The sequence below is a fragment of the Pituophis catenifer genome, unplaced genomic scaffold, assembly GCF_029215685.1.
Source record: "Pituophis catenifer annectens isolate HBS135680 unplaced genomic scaffold, rPitCat1.0.hap2 SCAF_1, whole genome shotgun sequence".
Classification (NCBI taxonomy): Eukaryota; Metazoa; Chordata; class Lepidosauria; order Squamata; family Colubridae; genus Pituophis; species Pituophis catenifer.
In genome coordinates this window covers 66,944,061-66,967,125 of record NW_027256881.1, presented here as the reverse complement: position 1 = coordinate 66,967,125, position 23,065 = coordinate 66,944,061, and the positions used below count along the sequence as shown (strand labels likewise).

General features: G+C 39.9%; 1 protein-coding gene across 1 annotated transcript; it reads right to left on the bottom strand.

The window, feature by feature from the left end:
* Nucleotides 1-3,380: 3,380 nt before the first annotated feature.
* Nucleotides 3,381-20,162, bottom strand: OPN3 (opsin 3). The gene is made up of 4 exons (XM_070950662.1): nt 19,781-20,162; nt 6,376-6,695; nt 4,860-5,111; nt 3,381-3,644 (listed from the first exon to the last, which is right to left on the bottom strand). Exons 1-4 carry the CDS (start codon nt 20,160-20,162, stop codon nt 3,381-3,383), a joined length of 1,218 nt encoding a protein of 405 aa, XP_070806763.1.
* Nucleotides 20,163-23,065: the final 2,903 nt, after the last annotated feature.

Below are 23,065 nucleotides of genomic sequence, written 5' to 3'. Positions count from 1 at the left end.
TATTGTTTTTGTCAGAAATGAACGCCTAAGTTAAGCTACTTCCTTCTTAATGTTATCCTTAATGCATATTGTTTTCTGTAAGAGCTTTTACAGTACCACTAGAGGGAGACCCTGCACTTCAGTACATACTGAAAGTATACCATAAGAGCTTAAGTATTCAAATTTATCAACACCTTTGTAGTAATCACATCTAATAAGCTTTTTACAAACTGCTGTTGTATCTAGGTTGGCTCAGATGGTGAGAACTGTAGTTCAATTCTGGCAAAAAATGCTACCCATAATTTCATGTCAGAAGAAACAAGAAAACTGAACAATATCTAGAAAGCAATTGGTTGGAGAAGGCTGAAGGTATGTCAACAAATTTGTAAGTAAACACCAAATATTCCATTCCTATTAAGATTATTATCCCATCAACCTGGAAGACTTTGAGGAAGAAACATCAAGTGCTATGCTGATGGCACTATTCTGGTACCTCAGAATGCAAAGGATCTGCAAACCCTAGTAATAAAAGGCTTGTGATGTTCTGGGGTAGATAAACTGCCTGGTGGAGATTGCCCAGAGGAAGATGTCCAGATGTGTTGTCAAGGTCCAGGATAATTTTAAAAGGAATTCTTTTATCTTTTGTATCTTTTCTTTTTATGTACACTGAGAGCATATGCACCAAAGACAAATTCCTTGGGTGTCCAATCACACTTGGCCAATAACGAATTCGAATTCTCCCCAAACATATTCCTTTATTAAGGAGATAAAACAACTCATAAACTAATCATTGAAGAGGACTTAAATCCTCATGCCTTCTGAATGGATATGGTTTGAGCCTAACAAGTTGTCCAGGCAATATATGTGTTCTGTGACTTTAATATATGTATTGTGTGACTTTAAAGTTTTCCTGCTGATTCATTGTAATGCTGAGTCATGCTGTAATTAGATAATCACTGGTTGTGAACGTATTTAAGAGTGGTACTGTAACGTATTCAGTTGATGATAAGCTACCATAGTGTGTGGAGTTGCTATCATCATTGGATGGATCTGCTACCATCGTGGTTTGTGAACCAGAGTGAGTTTGTTATTCTAACCAACTACTGTTTGTGTGGTAAGAAGAGTTTTTGTATCACTGGACTGATTTAACTGGCAAAGACTTGGATTTGTTTAAAGACTATGAGATTGTTTTTTCACTATAAAGTAAACTTTTGATAAACCAGTTTGCACATCTCTTATTGCTCTCAGCAACGTTTCTCTGTGCTCTACACTCTGCTGGTTGGTAACACAACAACAATATCCTTAACATGTATGTACTCTGGAGTTTCAGAATGGGACACCTTAGTAAAGCCAGCTCGCCACTGCCAAATCACCTCTGCCAACTCGCTGTGAAGTTGTAACAGGACAACACAACACGGCCAATTCACTGGGGCAAGTCGCCGTGGACAGTCAGAGGGACAGCAGGCGGGCAGACAGGAGAGCGAGCAGGTGGGCAGAGTGCAGAATGGTGGCTGAGGGCTTCCCATTTTCACACTGTCTGCCAGTCCCACAGCGCTGATCTCCGGGCTGCTCAGAGTTCAAGCCAATTGGTGGTAGTGGTGGCAATGTTTGGGCCATTCAGTGGTGTTGGTGCCACTCTCTGAAAGGCCCAAAGCTTGGTGTGGCAGTGGCAGCATCAGCATTGGTGGGGGCTGTGAAAACGGGAAGCCTCTGCCCACCACTGCTGCTCTGCACTCTGCCCACCTACTTGCTCACCTGCCTGGCTCTGCCTCCAATAGAACCCCCGGCTGCTCCTGTGCACTCTGTTCACTCACCTGCCCATCCTGGTCTCCCTTTGGCTACTCATGGCAAGTTCTCCCCTGGAGAATTGGCTGTATTGAGTTGTCCTGCAATGACTTGGTGGCAGTGAGTTGGCAGAGACAACTTGGCAGTGGTTAGCTGGCAGGGGTGAACTGGCAACGCAAAGTTGTCCTAGACACCTGGAATTTTGTTCCACAATAACTGTTTTGTTCACACTGAGTATCTCTTCAGGGAAGTAATTCCCTATCCGTCATGATTTCATCAAGTTCATCCAGGAAAATTTGGACAGCTTCTTTGTCAGTGCTTGTGGTTTCACCTGATAAATGTATGCTACTGTAATGAAATCTTTGCCAAAACCACACAAGCCAGCCATGGCTGAAGTGAGTGCTTCAGTGCTTTCCTCATCTGCTCTCTCAGTGTTGTGAAAATGCTATGGCTATGTGCCTTAGCCTAAATGAGAAAGCTCATTGGATTCATCTTTTGTATTTGATCTTTGATCCAAAGTATAAGCAATATTTCTCTTTCATGGATGAGCCCTGTATGGTGTTTGAGTGCTAGAACTCAAATCATTGGAGCAGAGACCATCTCTAGCATCATTAAGCCACTAAACCACCTCTACAGAAAGGGATAAAAACTCATAAAAATAGTTTGCAAAGTTGTCCTGGATTGGAGAATTAACTTCCTACAGATTCTCAGAAAAACACATCCCTTTATTACTGTGGTTCTGGATATTCAGAATGATGGCTTCTACCACCAATGGACACCCTTTCCTTATTCTTCTGATTAGGAAAAATAAAGTAAGGGTATTGAGTATCATTTGGCTCTTAACCTCACAAAATTACTGATTTCCTGGATCTACTAGGCCTCCCAAAGTTTAGTTAAAATATGTTTCAATCACAAAATGATTTATTGAATTACATGGCTGCGCAACAACCACAGCAAGAATATCATTTTTCTAGTCAGGATTACTGAAAATTATAATCTGACATGTCTGGAAGATACCAAGCTGGAAAAGGTTGATCCATCTACAGCACCATCTATTTTTATAACAAGCTGCTGTGGACATTTAAGAATACAGTGCAAAAACATTCATCATCACCATCAAGTACAATTGTAATTAAGAAAATACTGCTCCTCAAGTGCTTCACAATTCTTACCTCATGCTGATGGATGAGTTTTTAACAGTGAAAAAGCATGCGTACCATGAGGCAATTTTCCATGGCAATCGGTTTCCTCTACTTTGTGCACGTTCCTGCATCTACGCGAGTCATAAGCCAGCCTACCAAAGTCACAATGGTGTATTTCTTACAGGGAGGTGAAGGTTAATTGAAATAAAGGCAAAAATAGGTTTAAAAATCCACCTTTCAGGTGTATGTCACAATCTCAGGCATTTACAACAGAGCTTTGAGTCACCAATAGTACAATTCGTTACAATTATGCTGAAGAATACTGCATTAAGGTTTGTACGGCTCCCCTCCTTGGCAAATTATTATAGGAATGCACACACAAAAAAGTATTTCATATAAGATACTACTGTCTTGCAAATTGTGCCACTCAAAGTTTTGTTAGATGCCAACTTAGAACAATTTCTGGGCAATCTGCTATAAAGGCTTCACTTGGATCATGTTTGCTTTTGTGCCTGTGTCTTTGGAACTGTCATCTATCTCTTGGGTTTCATCATTGGTGATAATGAAAATGACTGAGGAAGAGCTGAATGTCACTTTCTTCTTGGGCCTGTCCCTCGCCTTCTGTGACACAACAATGGGTCTTACTGGCTTTTCATTCCTGATCGCTGGCTTTTCTTTCAAAATCCTCTGAAACCTCAAAAGGTGAACACAGAGAAGCTGCATAAGGCACTGTCGAAACTGCAAGGAAAGAAAACTGCGCTGAAAATCCAATATTCAGATGGCATGAATGTAATATATTTCAGAAACAGGATGACATAAAGTCAGCCATGAGTTTTGGTAAATACAAAAACATGCTTGATATACAATCAGATGAAAGCTCACATTAGCATTGTTTGACTACTGGCAATTAAAAAAAAACAAACAGCTCTATGTATAACAAACTATTTTGTCTATATATATAGACCAGCACTGCATTGTTAAAAATAGCCTATGTCCTACTGCTTAAACCACAAACTGGAACAATCCATCGCTTCCATAATCAATCATTCTGGTTGTTTCCTTCCTGGAATCTATCATGAACTCCTCAGCCAAAATGAATTAACTAAGATTTTCCCTTTGGAATAACTGACAGGGAGTTACAAACCTTTGGAAATGAACTATGACAAAAATATATATCTGGCAGCAGAATCCAAAGTAACCCTGATAGCTGTGGAGTCATTCTGAATTCCAGGAATATCTTGATATTTTTTCTCATTTTTAGAGGTCAATGGCCTGGATTGAAGAACAGCAACCTGGAGCTTCCACTAGCCCAGGTTCTACTTAAGATATGATGGACTACAATTTGGATCATCCCAGTGGTGAAATTCAATTTTTTTTACTACCGGTTCTGTGGGCGTGGCTTGGTGGGCACGGTGTGGCTTGGTGGGCGTGGCAGGGGAAGGATACTGCAAAATCCCCATTCCCTCTCCACTCCTGGGGGAAGGATATTGCAAAATCTCCATTCCCACCCCACTCTGGGGCCAGCCAGAGGTGGTATTTGCTGGTTCTCTGAACTACTCAAAATTTCCACTACCGGTTCTCCAGAACCTGTCAGAACTTGCTGGATTTCACCCCTGGATCTTCCCCACAAATATGTCTATTGACTTATGGCTTGGGAGTTGTAGTAGGATAGCAACTTAGGGAGAAGGTTAAGCAAGTAAGAGTCAAACCTACAATACCAGTTTGGGACTGGGGGAAATTGCTTACTAGGCATTTTGCCTTGTTCCTTCCTCCTTTCTTTAAAGAGTCTGTTGGTTTTGTATCAGAACAAAAATTAATCCTGTTGTTTATGTACTTCAACTACCAGAACATGCATTTGTGAAAATGAAGTATTAGTTTCTTCTAACATTTGAGAAGTTGAGAAAAATGAACTGAATGTGATTTACCATTATTAGGTTTCTTTAAGTGACTTACCTTTCTATTCATGAAAATAAAGATAACAGGGTTGTAGACAGTGTTTGATTTGGCAAAGAAAGAAGGGACAATAGCCACTGTTGGAGTTATAAGGTGACTATAACCATAGGCTATTAAAAGTGAAACCACAGCATATGGCATCCAGCAAATAAGAAACGTGGTTATCATTAAAAAACACATTTTAGCCACTTTCTTCTCATATCTTAAGATTTTGATCACATGGACAGTTTGCAAGTCTTCCACACAATGAAACTGGAAATGAAAAGAAACAGATTAAAATGTCTCATTTAGAATTCTAATCATATTTCTCTCTCTTGAAAAAATTGAGCTCTTGTCTTTCTGACACAATGTATAATGTACAATGTATTTCTTGGGACAGGCTACCACAGTGTGATAACCATCACTTAGAATGGTAGAACAGATTTATGTTGTTTTCCGATCAGCCAATTTCTCTCCAGCCAGGAATTTATTCGAAGTAAACATTGGATTGATGCTGGAATGGAGGAGGACTGGACAAAAATCACTCAAAATTCTTTTTCTCTTAATAAGATAGCACTGGACTTCAGTGACTGGATTTATCAGGCTAAACACAAATAACATTGCACTATTAAATAAGACACCCTTAAACACATTTCATTTGTATCAGGAGGACTGAATTGTTTCTAAATATATTTAGTATTACAGCCATACTGCAAATGCATTTCTACTGAATTATGTGTTTCTTGGGAACGTTATTACTCATTTCTCACTGAACAAAACAGAATTCAGCTTTAGGAAACATGCTGAAATTACTTTTTAGCCAAGCTTTCCCCATCTGGCATCTTCCAAAAACTATACAATAATTTTCCAGCCAACATGGTCTTTGGCCATCTTGCTGGTAATTATAGCAATAGCACTTAAGATTTATATAAAGCTTCATAATGCTTTACAATTCAGGATATGGTCCTCAATAATCTGGCCCTCATTTTACTGACCTCAGAAAGATGGAAAGCTGAGTCACCCTTGAGCGGGTCAGGATTGAACTCCTGGCAGTGGGCAGAGTTAGCCTGCAATACTGCATTCTAACCACTGTACCACCACAGCTCAGCAATATTTTAGGGAAGACCATATTAGGATCACTACTCTAGTCCTTGATTCTCAGAGTGATTGAGAGTCAGAAGCACACAAGATTAATAAAGTATCAGTATTTTCTCAATTATTTGTTCCATTTCTTTTTAAGACAGTTAACTTTTAAGACAGTAACTTTTTAAGACAGTAATAGAACCCCCATGCCACCTCCCCCAAAATATAATAAAATATATACAGATCAAATTCAGTTATCACTTTTAATATCAGGCAAACTATGTGAGGTTGCACACTGTCAGAAAAACTAAGGCAAATTATGAAAATATATACTGTATGTAAGTAATAACAGGCACATACAATAAGAAGCACTTTTTCATGTTCTAATCACTGTTTAGCCATGAATATTTTATTTGCTTACTCTAGGGGCAAGCTATTAGTTTAACCAACTCACCATTCGTACTGCGTGAAGAATATGCCCATAGCAGTAGACTACGATTCCAAGTGGTACCACTAGACAACCAAAAAAGAAAAAGAGGACAAAGGAAGTATCACTGGGTTCTCTTGAACTCCAGTCCACTGAACAACCTAATCCATGAAGTTCTAGGGTGTAGTGGTTCCAGCCAAGAAGAGGTGCTCCCGTCCAGGCTAAGGAATAAAGCCAGATATATGTGATTGCCCTCCAAGACCACGAGAAATCAATCACTCTTGCATGCACTACTCTAATGTACCGCTCATAGGCCAAGACAGTGAGAGTCATAAGCGAAACAATTCCTGCAGGGAGATATAAAACAAAGCAAGCATTATACAATAATTTTTAAATCGTCTGATATAACTGTCCTGCATACAGACATGTGGATTTCTAGTCTTGTTTTATTATTCTATACTTATAGCTCTATATCAGAGGTGTCAAACTCGCAGCCCGCAGGCCGGATGCATCATGCCCTGGCCACATCCACCCCCGGTTTAGAGAAGGGGGGAAAAGTCACAATACATCATCTGATGCCAACGTGACGCCATGAGTTTGACACTCCTGCTCTATATGCACAATAGAGCATATAGAGCAGGAGTGTCTAGGGACAGAAAAAAGAAAATATATATTTTTCCAACATTGGGAGAGCTGCAAGCCAAGAACATCTTTCGCTTATCACCACCACAGTGTTAATTCTTGAAATCAAATATTGAAACATCAGATCACCCTTCTTTCATTCAATGCCCTCCCAAAATGTTGGGAATGCAGCTCCCAAGATTCCCTACTCAGAAGTAATTTCTTACCAACTCAGTTAAGTCTAGACTACAGCAAAATCATTAAGAATGCAATTAAAATACATGCATTTCACAATGTATGTCTGTGAAATATTGTTGCTTACCAATACAACTGATACCATTTATAGCAGCCTCAACGGATATATGTGAATGTGAATTTGGGCAAACTCTGGGAAACAGTGGAGGACACGGGATTTGGGCGTGCTACGGTCCATGGGGTTATGAAGAGCTGGACACAATTTAGTGACTGAACATCTGATTTACTGGACCACAACTAACCAGTAGCCAGGATCATGAAGAATAATGTGAATTGTAGTCTAACAGCTAGGAAAGGGTTCCACTTTGCAAATACTAATTAGAATAATTGAGTCTAGTTCACTACTTGACATAATGAATGTGGAATTTGGGGTGGTAGGTGGCTGCATGTAACATTTGGGAGCGGGGGAAGAGCAGCATTATATACATGCAGCCTGCCACTTTTTAAAAAAGAAGTACATGCAGAGCTGCCACCCCTGCCACCCCAAAAGACATGCCGAGCACCTCCAAGCCTTGTCACAACTGCCAGCTCCAGCATTTCCACCACTATGCTAACTGAAGAACAATTTTTTGACATTCCATGTATTTCTTTGAGGCTTATGAGGATATTTAATTTATTAACATGGTCCTTTCTCCTCGATGTGCAGGCCAGTTCTATATACAAATTCTAATTGAAAGAATTTCACATTTCAGTAAGTAGGCTTCAGCCAAGGCACAATGAAACAAACTCCATTACATGTTAGAAACTAAGAATCTCTTTTGAGTTTGTCAATATGGGCTGATTTAGACTTGTGAATAAATCAGTACAAAGAACACTTAGAGCGGGCAACTCAGATGACATCTGTTGCATCCACTCAACTATGAACAGAATGAACATTCTATAAACAGAATGAACAGTTCATGGGGCACAAATAAATGCCGATTTTACGTTACTATATGATAGGTATTAATTGGAATAGAGAGAAGTCAGAAAAAAAATAAGTAATCTAACATCCTCTTGCCCGTTGATATTCTATTACCAATACTTTCTCCAATGCCATCTCACAGTGGACATGTTGGGAAGGGAGAAGTTCTATATTAAGATTTGAATGTTCGATATAAATATATAAACAAAGAGTCAATGGATGTTTATTTATTTATTAAACACATTTATATGGCTTTCCAACTCACACATAGTCACTTTAGGTAGTTTACACCAGAGTCCCCAACCTTTGCAGCTGGAGAGGGAAAGGGGAAAACTGGACTGTGCGAGTGGCGAGCAATGCATATGTGCATTCAGCTCTTGCACAAGTGGTAGGCTAGCGCACATGCATGCAGTTTGACTTGCACAAGTGGCGGGCCGGCATGCTATTCCCCACTGGCCTGCCACTCACGCAAGTTGAGCTGTGTGCACGCACATGTGTGCTCGTTCTGGCCAGCCACTCATGCGGCTCAATGACGGAAAAGCCACAGCTCAGTAGTGGGCCATGGCCCAGAGATTGCAGACCCCTGACTTGCATTGTTAAAAAAATAACAAAATAAAGACAGCTTATACTTAGCCAGAGAATACGCATTTTGTTAAACAATTCAATTTTCACAAGATTTTCTTTAAGTACATACCGTTAATACCCCAAAGCTTTCCAAGGTTTAGGAATGCAGGAGATAAAAACAGCCTATTTTTAAGCAAGCACGATGTTCTAAAAGTTTCAGTGCAGGCTATGCCCTATTAACTTTTGTACATCAAAATCAGCAGAGCTTCTGTTTTGGGCTTCTGAACTTGCCCAACCTTTAAAAGATGTCTCCATCAGCAACTTTTAAACTTTGTGTTCTATTACTTTAACTACCTCTCCTGTACACTTTCCTCCTTGATCTAATTAGACTTTGCTTGCAATGGATAAATAGCATGTAGAATCCTATAACTTTCTTCCTGCAAATAAAGAATTTTTACACTGTACTTTTTTTAACTGGAATGAACCTTTGCTTCCAGAGGATTCAGCCTAACTATTCATCCTGCTCAATGCAGTTGTAGTAGAAATCATTTCCAGAGATTTAGTCCCTGAAGTTAGCTCAAATTGTTTAAAAGCTCTTGCTTATGGGATCAGATTATTTTAAGCTAACTAGGTAGTACTGGGTCTATATTATAAACTTAGCCAAAATTCAAACAACGTGATAGCGTAGCATGAATAAGATCCCAGCAGTCATTTATTCAACTAACATGGTTAAGCCAACCACAGTTAAGCAAGAAGTTTGAATCAGTAAGTGCTTTGAAGTCCCTGAAGTACCAGTGATTTTCCTAATAAGTCAGGTCTCCTTCTCTTTTATGTGAATTTTCTATTTCTCCAATACCAAACCAACAATTTTTCCCCATTTTGCTTGGAAAAATCAAAGCTTTTCCTTAAGCTGAACCTGTGTCAATACTTACCTTTTCTCCTTGACCTTCATGTATAGCCATTAAACTTTCTTTATGTTGTTTGTAACTCTGTTTGCATGGCATGTAAACACAAAAATATAATCAGACTTGGGACAAAGGAAGTTGGCTTTTTATTTAGAACAGCCCCAGTTGTTTTGGGTTAAAATAATCTTCTCCAGTCAGATACGTTTTTGAATGCAGAAGAGAGTCTCAATAAGCTTACCCTCTTCAACTACAGGGCACAAAGAATGCAGAGTGGCTTTGCGACAACAGGGCTATGTGAAAAAACTAACCCTGCTAATTTTTTGTCACGAACGAGCCCTTATGTTCCACTTGTAATTGCAAGGAAGCAGGCACAAACACAACCACATGGGCACTGGATTCATTTGCATATCCGGTATTCTGGACCAACCAGATAACGTTCCACTAGGATGTTTCAGCTATAGGATTCAACTTGCAAATAAAATACAAAAATTAAGTCCAAAAACAATTTTATACATCAATGATTCCATATAAAGACTGGCTTGTTTTTTACTTAAATAAAATGTGTACATTTGGGTTCCTTAGGAATACTTACCTGGATTATTTCCTAACGGGGTCCCTGAACCAGGCTACACATCTGGAATAGGGTAACTGATAATTGCATGTCAGCTTACAGCTGAGGCATTGGCTATGCCTATCTTAGAGAAGTCTCTAGATAGAAATGTCAGCAGTTTTCAAGTATATGAAGGGCTATCAGATGGAGGATGGGTATATTTGAATAGAATAGAGCTGGAAGGGACTTTGGAGGTTTTCTATGCAGCCCCCTACTCAAGCAGGAGAACCTGTACTATTTCAGATAAGTGGCTGTCTAGTCTCTTCTTAAAAACCTCCAGTGATGAAGTGCCCACGATTTCTGAAGGCAAGCTATTCCACTGGTTAATTGTCCTCACTGTTAGGAAGTTTTTCCTTAATTCCAGGTTGCTTCTCTCTTTGATTAGTTTTCAACCAGTTTCTTGTCCTGCCCTCTGGTGCTCTATAGAATAATTTGATCCCCTCTTCTTTGTGGCAGCCCCTCAAATACTGGAATATTGCTATCATGTTGCCCCTAATTCTTCTTTTCTTTAGACTAGCCAAGCCCAAATCCTGCAGCCATTCTTTGTATGTTTTAGTCTCTAGGCCTTTCATCATCTTAGTTGTTCTTCTCTGAACTTTTTCCAAGGTCTCAACATCTTTTTTGTAGTATGGTGACTAAAATTGTTTGCAGTATTCCAGGTGTGGTCTTACTAGGGTTTTATAAAGCAGTAGTAATACTTCACGTGATCTTGACTCTATGCCTCTGTTTATACAACTCTGTTTATACATTTGTTTAATGTTGTTTTAGAAAATAGAACAAGAATCAGTGAACATACATTGCAAGGAATGAGATTTGGTTGGACATCACCAAAAAAGTTAAGGGCTGTAAAACATTGCAATAAAAAGATGTGGGACATATTTATACAGAGGCTTGATGGAATCTACAGTTGTAGATTCGTGAAGTGGACAAGAGATGATGATCTTTAAGATGACTCCCAATCCTTGCATTCTACCTTTCCATGATTGTTTCTAGCATTATTATAGATAAACGAAATCAATTTATGCGCACCTAAACAAATAAACAGGAAAATGTCTAGAAAAAATTATCTGGAATGAATAGCAGATATTATTTCAGGGCAAAAGGAGGTGGGAGGTGGTGGGCATGATCTGTCCAACCTTTTCCTATCAAATGCACTTTTCCATGGCTACATGCGTGCAATATACTAGCTTATGTTTAAAAATTTAGTGGCTCTCAAAAGCCAGCTTAATGCAATATTTAAAAACAAATGTCAACGTTGCAACACTTGTGCCATCCATGCAAGTCTGTTTAAAAGAAAATATTTCATTTCAGTATCATAGTCAAGCTGATTCAAGGATACCTGATGTATCAATCTGATCATATGGCAGCTGATTACATAAAAACAATAAATTGACACCAAGAGCAATTTTATTTAAACTGAAAATCCTTTTAGTGTGCAGAGGCATGCAAACAACAGAAATAAACCTGGATCATGGGGCTGCCTGGACTCCACAGTGGAAAATATTAAATTGAAAATGTATACAGCAATAGAGAGAGATGAAGGAGGAGAAGAGAGGTGGAAGGGAGGAAGAAGGAGAGAGAGGGATGGAAGAGTAGGGAGGAAGGAAGGGAGGGGAAATTAGAGTAGCAGAGAAGGTAAGACAGGGGGGAAGAGAGGAGAAGGGAAGGGGAAGTAGAGAAGAGAAGAAGAGGATGGGGAAAGAATGTAGGAAGGGATAGGGAAGAGGGAGAGGGTAGGTTTGAGGAGAAAGATTGCTGTACAATAAAAAAGATGAAGTGGAAGAAAGGTAATGCCGAACAAACAAATATAAATATATTAAGCTAAAGAATGAACTGTTTAAGAATAAAAGAGAATAAATATACAGTAAAGTTAGAATTTAGGGACAAATGAAGATGGTGTTTATGTATGCAAGTATAGAAATACTGAGATATGTTTTAAAAAAAAGAAAAGGGGGGAAAGACGATTTTGGCAAGAATTGTAACTAAGTAAAATGTATTTGAACTTGATTAATTGTATAAGATAAGAAATGGCCAACACTGTTCAAAAAAAAAAAAAAGATGTGGGTGAATGTGGAAGGAGAAAAAACCAATAAAACTTGTTTTTTAAAAAAGAAATAAACCTGGATCACTACCACAGACTGATTGTATCAATGGGATTTATTATAAAAATATTATTGCTTTGTATCATCATGACTGTCTCTTGGCGTTTTAAGTTATATAATTCTATTACACATCTTTCTTGAAAATAGTTCATATAAATAAATAAATGCATGGACATTTACAAGAAGTCACTCGTGTTCCTCATTAAAGGTTGAGTGCATGCAAAGGATTTCTACAAAGCTGAATTTCACTGGAGAATTCAACTGTGCAAAATAATTTGTATAAAAGACACCATGGGGAATTCACTATGAACTTTTGCTCAACCTATGTGACTTCCTTATAAGTTTTTGCCAGAGACTTAAAGTACTTCTAATTTAGGTCCTGAGAACATGGAGGGTTATAGAAGAGTGGCAGAAATGTTCCTTCTGGTTCTCTGGAAAGTTTCCTCTACACAGAAACTGTACTATTGGATTTCACTCTTCGATTTTTGTATTGTTTAATTAATTTGCAGTCTTAGAGCAGTTCATGTAACATGTAATTATAGACAATATACCTCTCTAATTATATTGCTTGTTGATTTATCTCTCTAATTATATTGCTTGTTGATTTATCTCTCTAATTATATTGCTTGCATTCATTCCCTTCATATTTTTCTATCTCTGGTAAGAGATACTAAAAAAAATCAAATTTTCATCAGCTCTCCTTGATTAATCCTTGATAATCTAACCTATCAAGACAGTTATTGGAAGATCCAACTTGTAAGTTAACTGCTCTATAAATTCAAGCATCCATAGAGAAGTATCAACAATTTTTTAGACAAGATTTATTTATTTATTTACTTACTTACTTACTAGAGTTTCAATGCCACTGTAATCTGGCTCATAAAATGATCACTGATTTTTTTACTGAATCATCTCTGATTTTTTTTACTGAATTAAAAACAGTACAGCAAAATAACAAAGGGTTGACTAAAGCAAAACAAACAACCACAATTATAGTACAGGTAGATCTCGACTCAACCACAATTGAGCCCAAATATTTTGTTTCTAAGCAAGCCAGTTGTTAAATGAATCATGCCCCAATTTATGACTTTATTCACCATGGACATTAAGTGAATCACTTGATCATTAAATGAATCTGACATCCCCCATTGATTTTTGCTTGTAAGCAGTTCCCTAGGAAGGTTGCAAATGACACTCCCAGGACCCTGGGATGCTGCAACCATTGTAAAGACATGCCAGTTGCCAAGCACCCGAAGTCTGATCATGTTACTGTGGGGATGCTTCAATGGTCATAAGTGTGAGAACACATCATAAATTACTGTTTTCAGTACTGTTGTAACTTTGAATGGTCATTAAACAAACGGTTGTTAAGTCAAGGACTATCTGTGAACTTTGTGCCAAAGCAGTAGCTTTGGAATGGTCATATATTAATGGCTTTCTGGAATGTGAATAGGGAGGAAGTTAGTTGACTATGGGTGAGCTATCCTTCCAGATAACACTGTCTTAAGGAAGCATCCTAATGAGAGCCCATTGTTCCAGATTTTACTGAATGGGCAGAAACTGCTAGAACAGCTGGTCCCAAAGATACCCGCATTCCAAGCCACTGTTCTGTTCTAGACTCAGCAAACACACAGTTGCAAATTGCAGCTGGTTTATGAATGGGATTGTAATTCAAAGAACTGAGCACTCACACACCAGCTCCAGAAGAAATACAGGGAAAATAAGATCTTGCTCAGTAGTTCAGGTGCAGCACCAATTGTCCAGAGACCCAGAGCCAAGGAGATCAGTCCAAAATCACTGCCATTAAAGAAAAGAGAAGGAATGAAGACAGTGTTTAAGGACTGTGAGGACTATGTCAGTCTAAGATTCAAATACTAGAGGGTTCTAGTTATAAAGCATAGAATCCAAGAGCAGAACAAGAAATGTAGATCCAATATTGAAAAATTGTTTCCAGTGGACTTTAAAATCCTAAAAATTGATTGATGGCCTGCTGACAACAACTTCTTGGATCAGGTCCTCAGCTGTTGACTTAAATTTGTCAGAGCAGACTATTGCATCTATGCAAGTGAGAAGTAGTACCTTAAATTGCCTCAGGAATATAACTGGTAACCATTGCAGATCCAAAACAGAGATATTATACCAAAAAATGTTTATTTTGGACGCATTGAAGTTTCTCAGTACAGTAGTCTTCAGGGCAAGATTACCTATAGTACATTGTTATTTTTCATATAGGAACTCATTAAGGAACTCATAGACCAGGAGACTATGGACATGGTCTCTTGATCTAGAGAAGGTAGTAACTGGCATATAAAATGTAACTGTATGAAGTTACATCCTTTCCAGCCACATCTGCCACCTGCTCTTTGACCAACAGCTGAGGATCCAGAAGGACCTCAGATGATGAATTACTTCTACCCAGGATATTGCAAGCTCATCCGGAGCCAACAATGGAATAATTCTAGTATCAGAAGGTTTCTATAGTCACAGCCACTCTGTCTTGCTGAGTTTAGTCCAAGGCTGCTGTTCTCCATCCAGATACTAACAACCTTCAAGCACTGAGACAAAACTTCAGTGTTTTGGTCAGAAATCAAGATGTACAAGTATCATCACAGCATATTGATATCTGGCCCTTTGCAGAACAGATAATCTCCATCAATGGCTTCATTTGGTTGTTTAAAAAGAGGGGCAGAAATGTTGACCTGCAGGACCCACAATCCAATGCTCTACTAGCTCTCCCCTACCACTACCACTGGATCAAGCTTCTCCCTTGGGAAAGAGAGACACTGCAAATCAAACTTGGGCTCAGAAGAGATTCAGAAGGATATCATAATCAATAGTATCAAAAGTGGATAAGACGCCTAGCAAGACAAGTTATGCTAGTAGTGTTCTGGTCTTAGTACAGGTCATCCACAAGAGCAATCAATGTAGTTGCAGTACCATTCATAATTCATTTCCTAAAGTGCTCCTGTAACTGCAAATCCATCAACTTTTCAGCAGCCTTACATAAAAAGGGAAGTTTGGAGATCAAATTATAATTAAGTAACATTGCTGGATTAAGAAACATTTTGGAATAGAGGGCACTTCCTTCAGGGCTGCTGGCAACCTACTTTCTTTCAAGGAAGTATTAACCAATCCCCATTCCCAGCCTCTTTTCATCTGGCTTTTCATAAGGTCCTAAAAACTTGGTTTTAATGCCTGGACCTGGTGCCATGGGTGTGTGATAAAGCCTATGGCTTTGTTGATATCCATTTTGAGATGTTTTCTGCTATGTATTTTTACGTTCAGGACATTATTTGCTTTATTGTAAACCACCTAGCATATTGTAAGATGAGATGAGCAGCTACATAAATCAAATAAATAAATCAGAAAGAACCTTGTATGCTTTTTCAGGACCAACAGTCTCAAACTTTCTGAGATAACAATGCAAGATGTAGCATCAGGCCCCTTAACAGCACTAACGAGTGGTGGGTTGCCCCTGGTTCGCACCGGTTCTATAGGTAGTAAAACCAGCGGGAGGCTACGTCCACCGACCCCGATGTCATCAAAACACTTCTGCGCATGCGCAGAAGAGCGTGTGTGAGCCCTTGCTTCGCTTGCGTACGCGGCTCCACTACAAACCACTAGTAAAGGTAAGTAGAACCCACCCGTGGCACTAACCTATTATCAATAGGACTAAACCTAGCGCCCAATGCCAAGCAGATCTGATTTATTGATTTACTTGGTGAAGCCTCATAAGATCTCTTTAATTCCCTAATAGGATCCATGAATGTTTATAATGTTGCTGGATGACAATTTGAAGATGTAATAGCAGTGGGAATATATTGCCTTTTTGCTGCTCTGATTGTGAAGCTGTAAGCTAAAACATCTGATACATCTGTCTTTGCTTTACACTAGCAACATTTTAGGCATTTCATTTGTTGTTGTAGTTGCAAAGTCGTATCTGACCCATCGCGACCCCATGGACAACTTTCCTCCAGGCCTTCCTATCCTCTATCATCCCTGGGAGTCCAATTAAGCTCACACCTACTGCTTCAGTGACTCCATCCAGCCACCTCATTCTCTGCCGTCCCTTCTTCTTTTGACCTCAATTGTTCCCAGCATTAGGCTCTTATCCAGTGAGTCCTAAATTAACTTCTTTAAAACTGGTCTAAGACAGGTAGCTCAGTTGCAATCCTGGCTAAGGCCATCATCACTCTTATATTCCAGCTGGCAAGTCAGAAGTGTAACCTACCCCACGTCTCCCATCATATTTCTCTCTGCCCATTACAATCTGAAATCCCTTCCTTAATTCTATCACCACTACCACTGTTAGTCTCTCTACCCCAACAACTGGCCTTGGGAGATTTCATTCCAACTATCCACTCTATATCAAATCCAGATCTCAGTAACCGCAATATATAATTTATTTATGGAATCTGGGATAAGGATTTCTCATCTTAGTGACTTGTATTAAACCTGAGAATTGATACCTTGTAATATCAAAATATAAATGCATGAGTGTTAAACAAGGCAATTCAATTCCCATTAGTCCCAGCTAGCACTGTTGATAATACGTGATGCTAGAATTTACATTTTAATAACTGGAAGGCCACATGTTGCTTACTCTACAACTTGCAAACAAAAGAAGATTTACCTAGGAGATACAAACTTTTTCCAACAGATTTGAAAAAAATGTAGAAAACTTGGGTAGTTTTATTAAAAAGCTGTAAATGCCACAGATTCTAGCTACCTAGATTGGAGGTTTTTCCCAGTTCAATATTTAAAATTGGATAGAAGTCTTAGATTATAATCTTTATTATAATCTTCTCTTTTGGCAACATGGCTGTACTTTGTTTCTTATTTTAAGGAGCCTTGGTGGTGCAGCGGACTAAAGTGCTGTTAAAGTAGCACTTAGCTGCCAGCTGCCTGCAATTACTTCGAGTTCAAATTTCACCAGGCTCAAGGTTGACTCAGCCTTCCATCCTTCCGAGGTAGGTAAAATGAGGACCCAGATTGTGGGGGCAATAAACTGACTTTGTATAAAAAAGAACACCACTTATGGGGAGCCAAAAGCCCTACTAAGCAGGTATATACAAAAGTATGAAGGCTACTGCTTAACGCATTGTAAGCAGCCCTGAGTCTCCAGAGAAGGGCGGCATATAAATCGAACCAATAAATTTTAGAGATATCTTTTTTTCAGATATAAATATCACATATTACAAAAGAGATGCAACAAGGAAATAATGAGGATGGAATATGCCTGTTCAGTATTTCAATTTAGCATTCATCCAAAACTCCATTTGATTTTCTGAACTGTTTTCCACAGCCCTGGGTTTCTCTCACCCACATTGAAGATTTATTTGGATCAAGCAATTCCAGTAGTTGAATGTAGCTGATAAGATTTGGTAATGGCAGTCTAAATGTTTGAAACAGGAGGAAATGATGACTCAAGACATCCACAATAATTTCATGATTAATGGCTATCTCTACTCCAAAAAGCTGTCAATCTAAAATACAATGATGCCTAAGAATTAATTACAGCTGGGAAGAACAATTCAGAAGTTAACACAAAAGCCCCGCGAAAAAGATTTTAGAAGGGCTTGGTGGTGAACTTAGAAGCAGCAGCTAGTGCATATGGTGTTAGGCAACTTTCCAAGTCTAGAATGCTCCAGACAGATTGGACTATAACCTCTATCATACACAATTACCCAAGTTAATGAAGACTAACACAACAGGAGGTTGAAAAAAAAATGATGTACAGTATATATGAAATTAGAACCTGGCAAAATGACTACAAACTCTGACCATTACAGGAAAAAAACCATAGGAGAGAGGGTACTAATAGGATCTCAGAGCAGACAACATTATAAGCATCATATGATTTATTCTCTGTCCATTGGTGAGGATTATAAGAAATGTTTGGAAAATGGTCAATTGGTGAGAGATCTATGGAGGTGGTCTGAAACAGCAACTGAGTTTGTGTAGAATGCAAAGATATTCGCACAGATGCACAATTCCAAAGGTTTGTTCCGCAGACTGATATGACCTGCATAGCACTGTTGAGGACCACAGTACAACTTCCATTGGATCCCCAAATGAAGAGCAGGTGCGTCTGATACATAGATGCTGCTGCCCTGATTGCTTTATGCCTGAGGCCATACAGTGCTTGCTTGATGGAACATTAGCAGTCTTTCTTTCACTAACTGCCGCTCAGTAATAGGAATGAGAGACTTCCATTATTAGAAAATGAGATGTGAAATGAAACTATGATTGAGCTGAATAGGGGTTAAGTATAAAAGGGGGATACTATGGAGCAAAGATATAAAACAGAGAACAGTTATGAAAGTCAGCAGAGTCAGAACTGGAACTCCTAGCTTAACCAATAGGTTCCCTTAGAATAGAATGCGGTGGAAGGGACCTTGGAGGTCTTCTAGTCCAGCTGTTTTCCAAAAATTCACACCTGCTATTTACAGTGGCGGATTACCCTAACGCTTGCTTCTATACATTGTGAAATGTCAGAAAAATGGAAAATGGGAAGAAAAATGAACTGTTCCCACGTTCAGCCTATACAACTGGTAATCTCAGGAACAGAAAGGTACTCCGAAGCCCATTCAAATCAAGCTGTGATAAGGCTATCTGATTGATTGTGTGCCACTCAGTCATTTTTGACTCCTGGTGACCCCCTAGGTTTTCTCCAGGAGGACCTATACCCCTAATGAACTCAGTGATTAAGTAGAAGAGATCAATCAACTAAAGCAGGCAGGCCAGTTATCTTATGAGGGGCAAGTAAGAGCATAAAATAGAACTATCTGGATGGGACCTTGGAGATCTTCTAGTCCAGCTCCCTGCTCAAGCAGGAGAACCATTTCAGGTAAGTGACTGTCTAGACTCTTCTTAAAAACTTCAGGTGATGGAACACCCACAATTTCTGAAGGCAAGCTGTTCCACTGGTTAATTGTCCTTGCTGTTATGAAGTTTCTCCTTAATTTCAGGTTGCTTCTCTCTTTGATTAGTTTCTAACCATTGTTTCTTGTCCTGCCCTCCGGTGCTTTGGAGAATAATAACCTCTTTGTTAGCTACCTTGACATTAAAGAAAGGCTTGATCTGAACCCTTAAAACCCTGAATTGGGGGTTCAATTGGAAATGTCAACATTAGCACCATAGCACCAACGCACATCAGAACCTATTTCAGCACTCAAATAAGAGAACTCTGCTCCGGAGCAGAGATTCACTACTATTACTACTACTACTACTACGACGACGACGACGACGACGACGACAATGATGATGATGATGCACTTCAGAGGGACATGCGACGACCCCCATACCAGGCTGGAGTTCAGGGCTCGTGAATCGTTTCCACTTGTCAATCAGAAAGGTCGGCAGTTCGGTGGTTCGAATCCCTAGTATAGGTCTTCCGCGTGAGCAGGAGGTTGGACTGGATGACCTCCAAGGTCCCTTCCAACTCTGTTACCGTTACCTGTTACCTTACCGAAAAGGCTGTTGCTGAAGCCGTCCCACATGCATCCCGCCTCGTCCCAGGCCCAACGATTCCTGAGGCAGGAGAGGAAAGTGAAGCTGACGCCGAAAAACGACACCAGCAGGTCGCTGAGACTGATGTTCACCAGGAAGAGGTTGGTGGGCGTGCGGAGCCGCTTGAACTTGGTGTAAAGCACCAGGACCAGCAAGTTGTTGCACAAGCCCACGAAGCCGATAGCGGCGATAAGCAGGGCTAGCAGGTGGTAGGTGCTGGCGCTGAACGGCGTCCCCGAGTCCCCCGCCGCCTGCTGCTGCTGCTGTCGCCGCCGCTCCAAGTCCTGTTCCCCCGGCGTGGGCTCCACGCTGCTGCCGCGGCTGCTGTTCCCGGAGTACATAGCTCGAGGTGGATGGTCGGGAAACTCCGTTCACATGCTGCAGGCTGCAGAGAATCGCGCGCAAGATTTGCAACCCGCCTGAATCTGCACGTACTGCCGCTGCCCGCTTTCCGAAGCACTCTTGGCGCCGAAGCACTCTTGGCGCCAAAGGCTGCGCGAAGGAGGAGCGAACTCTTTGAGGGAGCGTGGAAATCTGGACGCGGTTGTTTTTTTTCCCCTTGGCGCGGTCCGCCTCGTTAATGGCACCTGAACGACCAACCGTGCGTGGACCAAGAGGATGACAACAACTCGAGAATGGAAAGGGGGGGGGGATCTTCGAATAAGGCTGCAAGGAAGGCGCCGTAGTAACGCAACTCCTTTGTGCAAGCCGGCGCTATAGCCGAAACGAGAGGAAGGGGGAAATGCCGGCGCTTGCGCCAACAGCCCGAAACGTGTGACTTGGTGTTGACAGTTGCACGTCCCCAGGGCCGGGCCGTGAGGTTTTTGAATTGCTAATATTTCGGGCGTCTGGGTTCGTGTGTAGTGATGTTTGGAGCTTCCCAATCGACGGTAGTAGTTTTGCAACTTTAGGGATGACGGCTTCCCTGATTGTCAGCAGTGAGGCAAATGGAATTGTAGCACCTCTTTGTCACTCTATACACAGACAACAAAGGGGGAAAAGGTCCCTTAGAACGATATGATCCCCCTTGAATGGAAAAGAAAAGCTTGACGATTTTATGGTGTAATTTTGGCAACAGTGTGAAAGTGGTTTGGTATTGCCTTCCTTTAATGTTTTTGATTTCTCAGGGGAGTCCAAAATTTTGGTACCTTTGATGGTCTCTCCTCTAAGGAATCATCAAATTGGTTTACCTGATCCAGGTTAGGTCTGATTCCAGACAAGGTCAACAAGGAGCGGCCAGCTATTAAAATAACTCCCCTGTAAAGCCACTCAATACTACGTTTTGTAGTAATAACATCCATAGTTTATGAATTGCTACATTTTTCCTATCAATTTTTCAATTTTATTGGCTAACTCCTAGATTCTACCATTGAGATAGGAAAAAAGGAAAACTTACTATATAAGTATTTAGAACACACACATATATAAAAAGTAGTAGGGATGCAGTGGCTCAGTGGCTAAGATGCTGAGCTTGTCGATCGAAAGGTTGGCAGTTCAGCGGTTCAAATCCCTAGAGCTGTGTAACGGAGTGAGCTCCCGTTATTTGTCCCAGCTTCTGCCAACCTAGCAGTTTGAAAGCACGTAAAAAATGCAAGTAGAAAAATAGGGATCACCTTTGGTGGGAAGGTAACAGCGTTCTGTGCATCTTTGGCATTTAGACATGCCGGGCACATGATCACGGAGACGTCTTCAGACAGCCCTGGCTATTCGGCTTTGAAACGGAGATGAGCACCACCCCCTAGAGTCGGGAACATATGTGCGAGGGAAACCTTTATTTATATAGAAAAAGTAGGTGTTTTGTATGACCTAAAAATCCTAAAGATGAGTGAATCCATTAAGTTTGATCTGATCCAGGTTTCTCACTTTCCTAATGATAAATTTGTTCCATTCTGGTTTGGTATCAATTGTGTATTTTTTTTTAAAAAAAAAAATCAAAACATTGAATGTATTTTTGTGAGCCATTTTCCTTATCAAAATTCCTTCCAGAGGAACCTTTTTTCCTAGTACCATGCTAACATTGCAAACTGCATCAACAAATAAAGAAAAATGCAGACGTTTTATGGAATTGCATTCATAAATCTATACGGATATTGAGTAATTTTGTATTGAACTACAGATTACTCCTTCATTTTAATATTTAACACTCAAAATGCATGCTAAAGTGTTTACATAGCCCAGTGTTTTTCAGTTACTGTTGTACATCTAGATGAGATGTGACTTTTGCCCCCTTGCCAGAGCAAAGAATCATAGAGAGCAGAGGCAAAGTCATAAGTCTCCAGCTGAGTGAACTGAGGTAAAAGAATCCAGTGAAGCATTTCCCAAACTCCAGAATTAGAGCATCCTCTAGTTTACTGTAAGAGCCAAAGTAAAACCATCATTTTGCATTAGTTTCTCTCAGTGTTTCTGTGTACATTTTGGTGGGTTGGGAATTAGAATTAGGAGAACGATGCTTCCAGAATAGTTGTACTGTATTGAAGTTTTCAAATCAAACTTTTCTACCAGAGATTATATGAACACATCCATGCCATTTTCTTGACAACAGTATGCAAGAGGTTTGCCATTGTCTACTGGGGTGTTTTTGATTTCTCACTCCTATAGCCCTGATATAGCAATAGCACTTAGACTTATATACCACTTTACAGTGCTTTATAGCACTCTCTAGCAGTTTACAGAGTCAGCATTTTGCCCCCAACTATCTGGGTCCTCATTTTATCGATCTAGGAAGGATGGAAGGCTGAGTCAATTTTGAGCCAGTGAGAATTGAACTGCTGAACTGCTGGCAATCAGCAGAAGTAGCCTGCATTACTGCATTCTAACCATACAACCACAGTGTTGTATGTTATGATTCTTGATGAATATATTTTATTTTTTCTTTATGTACACTGAGAGCATATGCACCAAAGACAAATTCCTTTCATTTACTTTTATTTTCTGTTCCTTAACAATTAACTATTCATAAGGTAAATTTTCCTCGTGCCCAGGGACTGTTCTGTTTGTTCAGGCATCTTTGAAGATGGACCTTATCAAAAAGTAAATAATCTCTTTTGGATTTCCCTGTAACTGTGTTACTAAGGTGTATGTGTTACTAATAGGTGTAACATGCTATTTTGGACACATTATGCAAAGCTCTCTGGAGAAGGCTCTAATGCTGGGAAATGTGGAAGGAAAGAGAAAAAGAGGTCAACTGGTAGCAAAGTGGATAGACTCAGTTACAGAAACAATTGGTACGGTTTAGGAAGAGCTG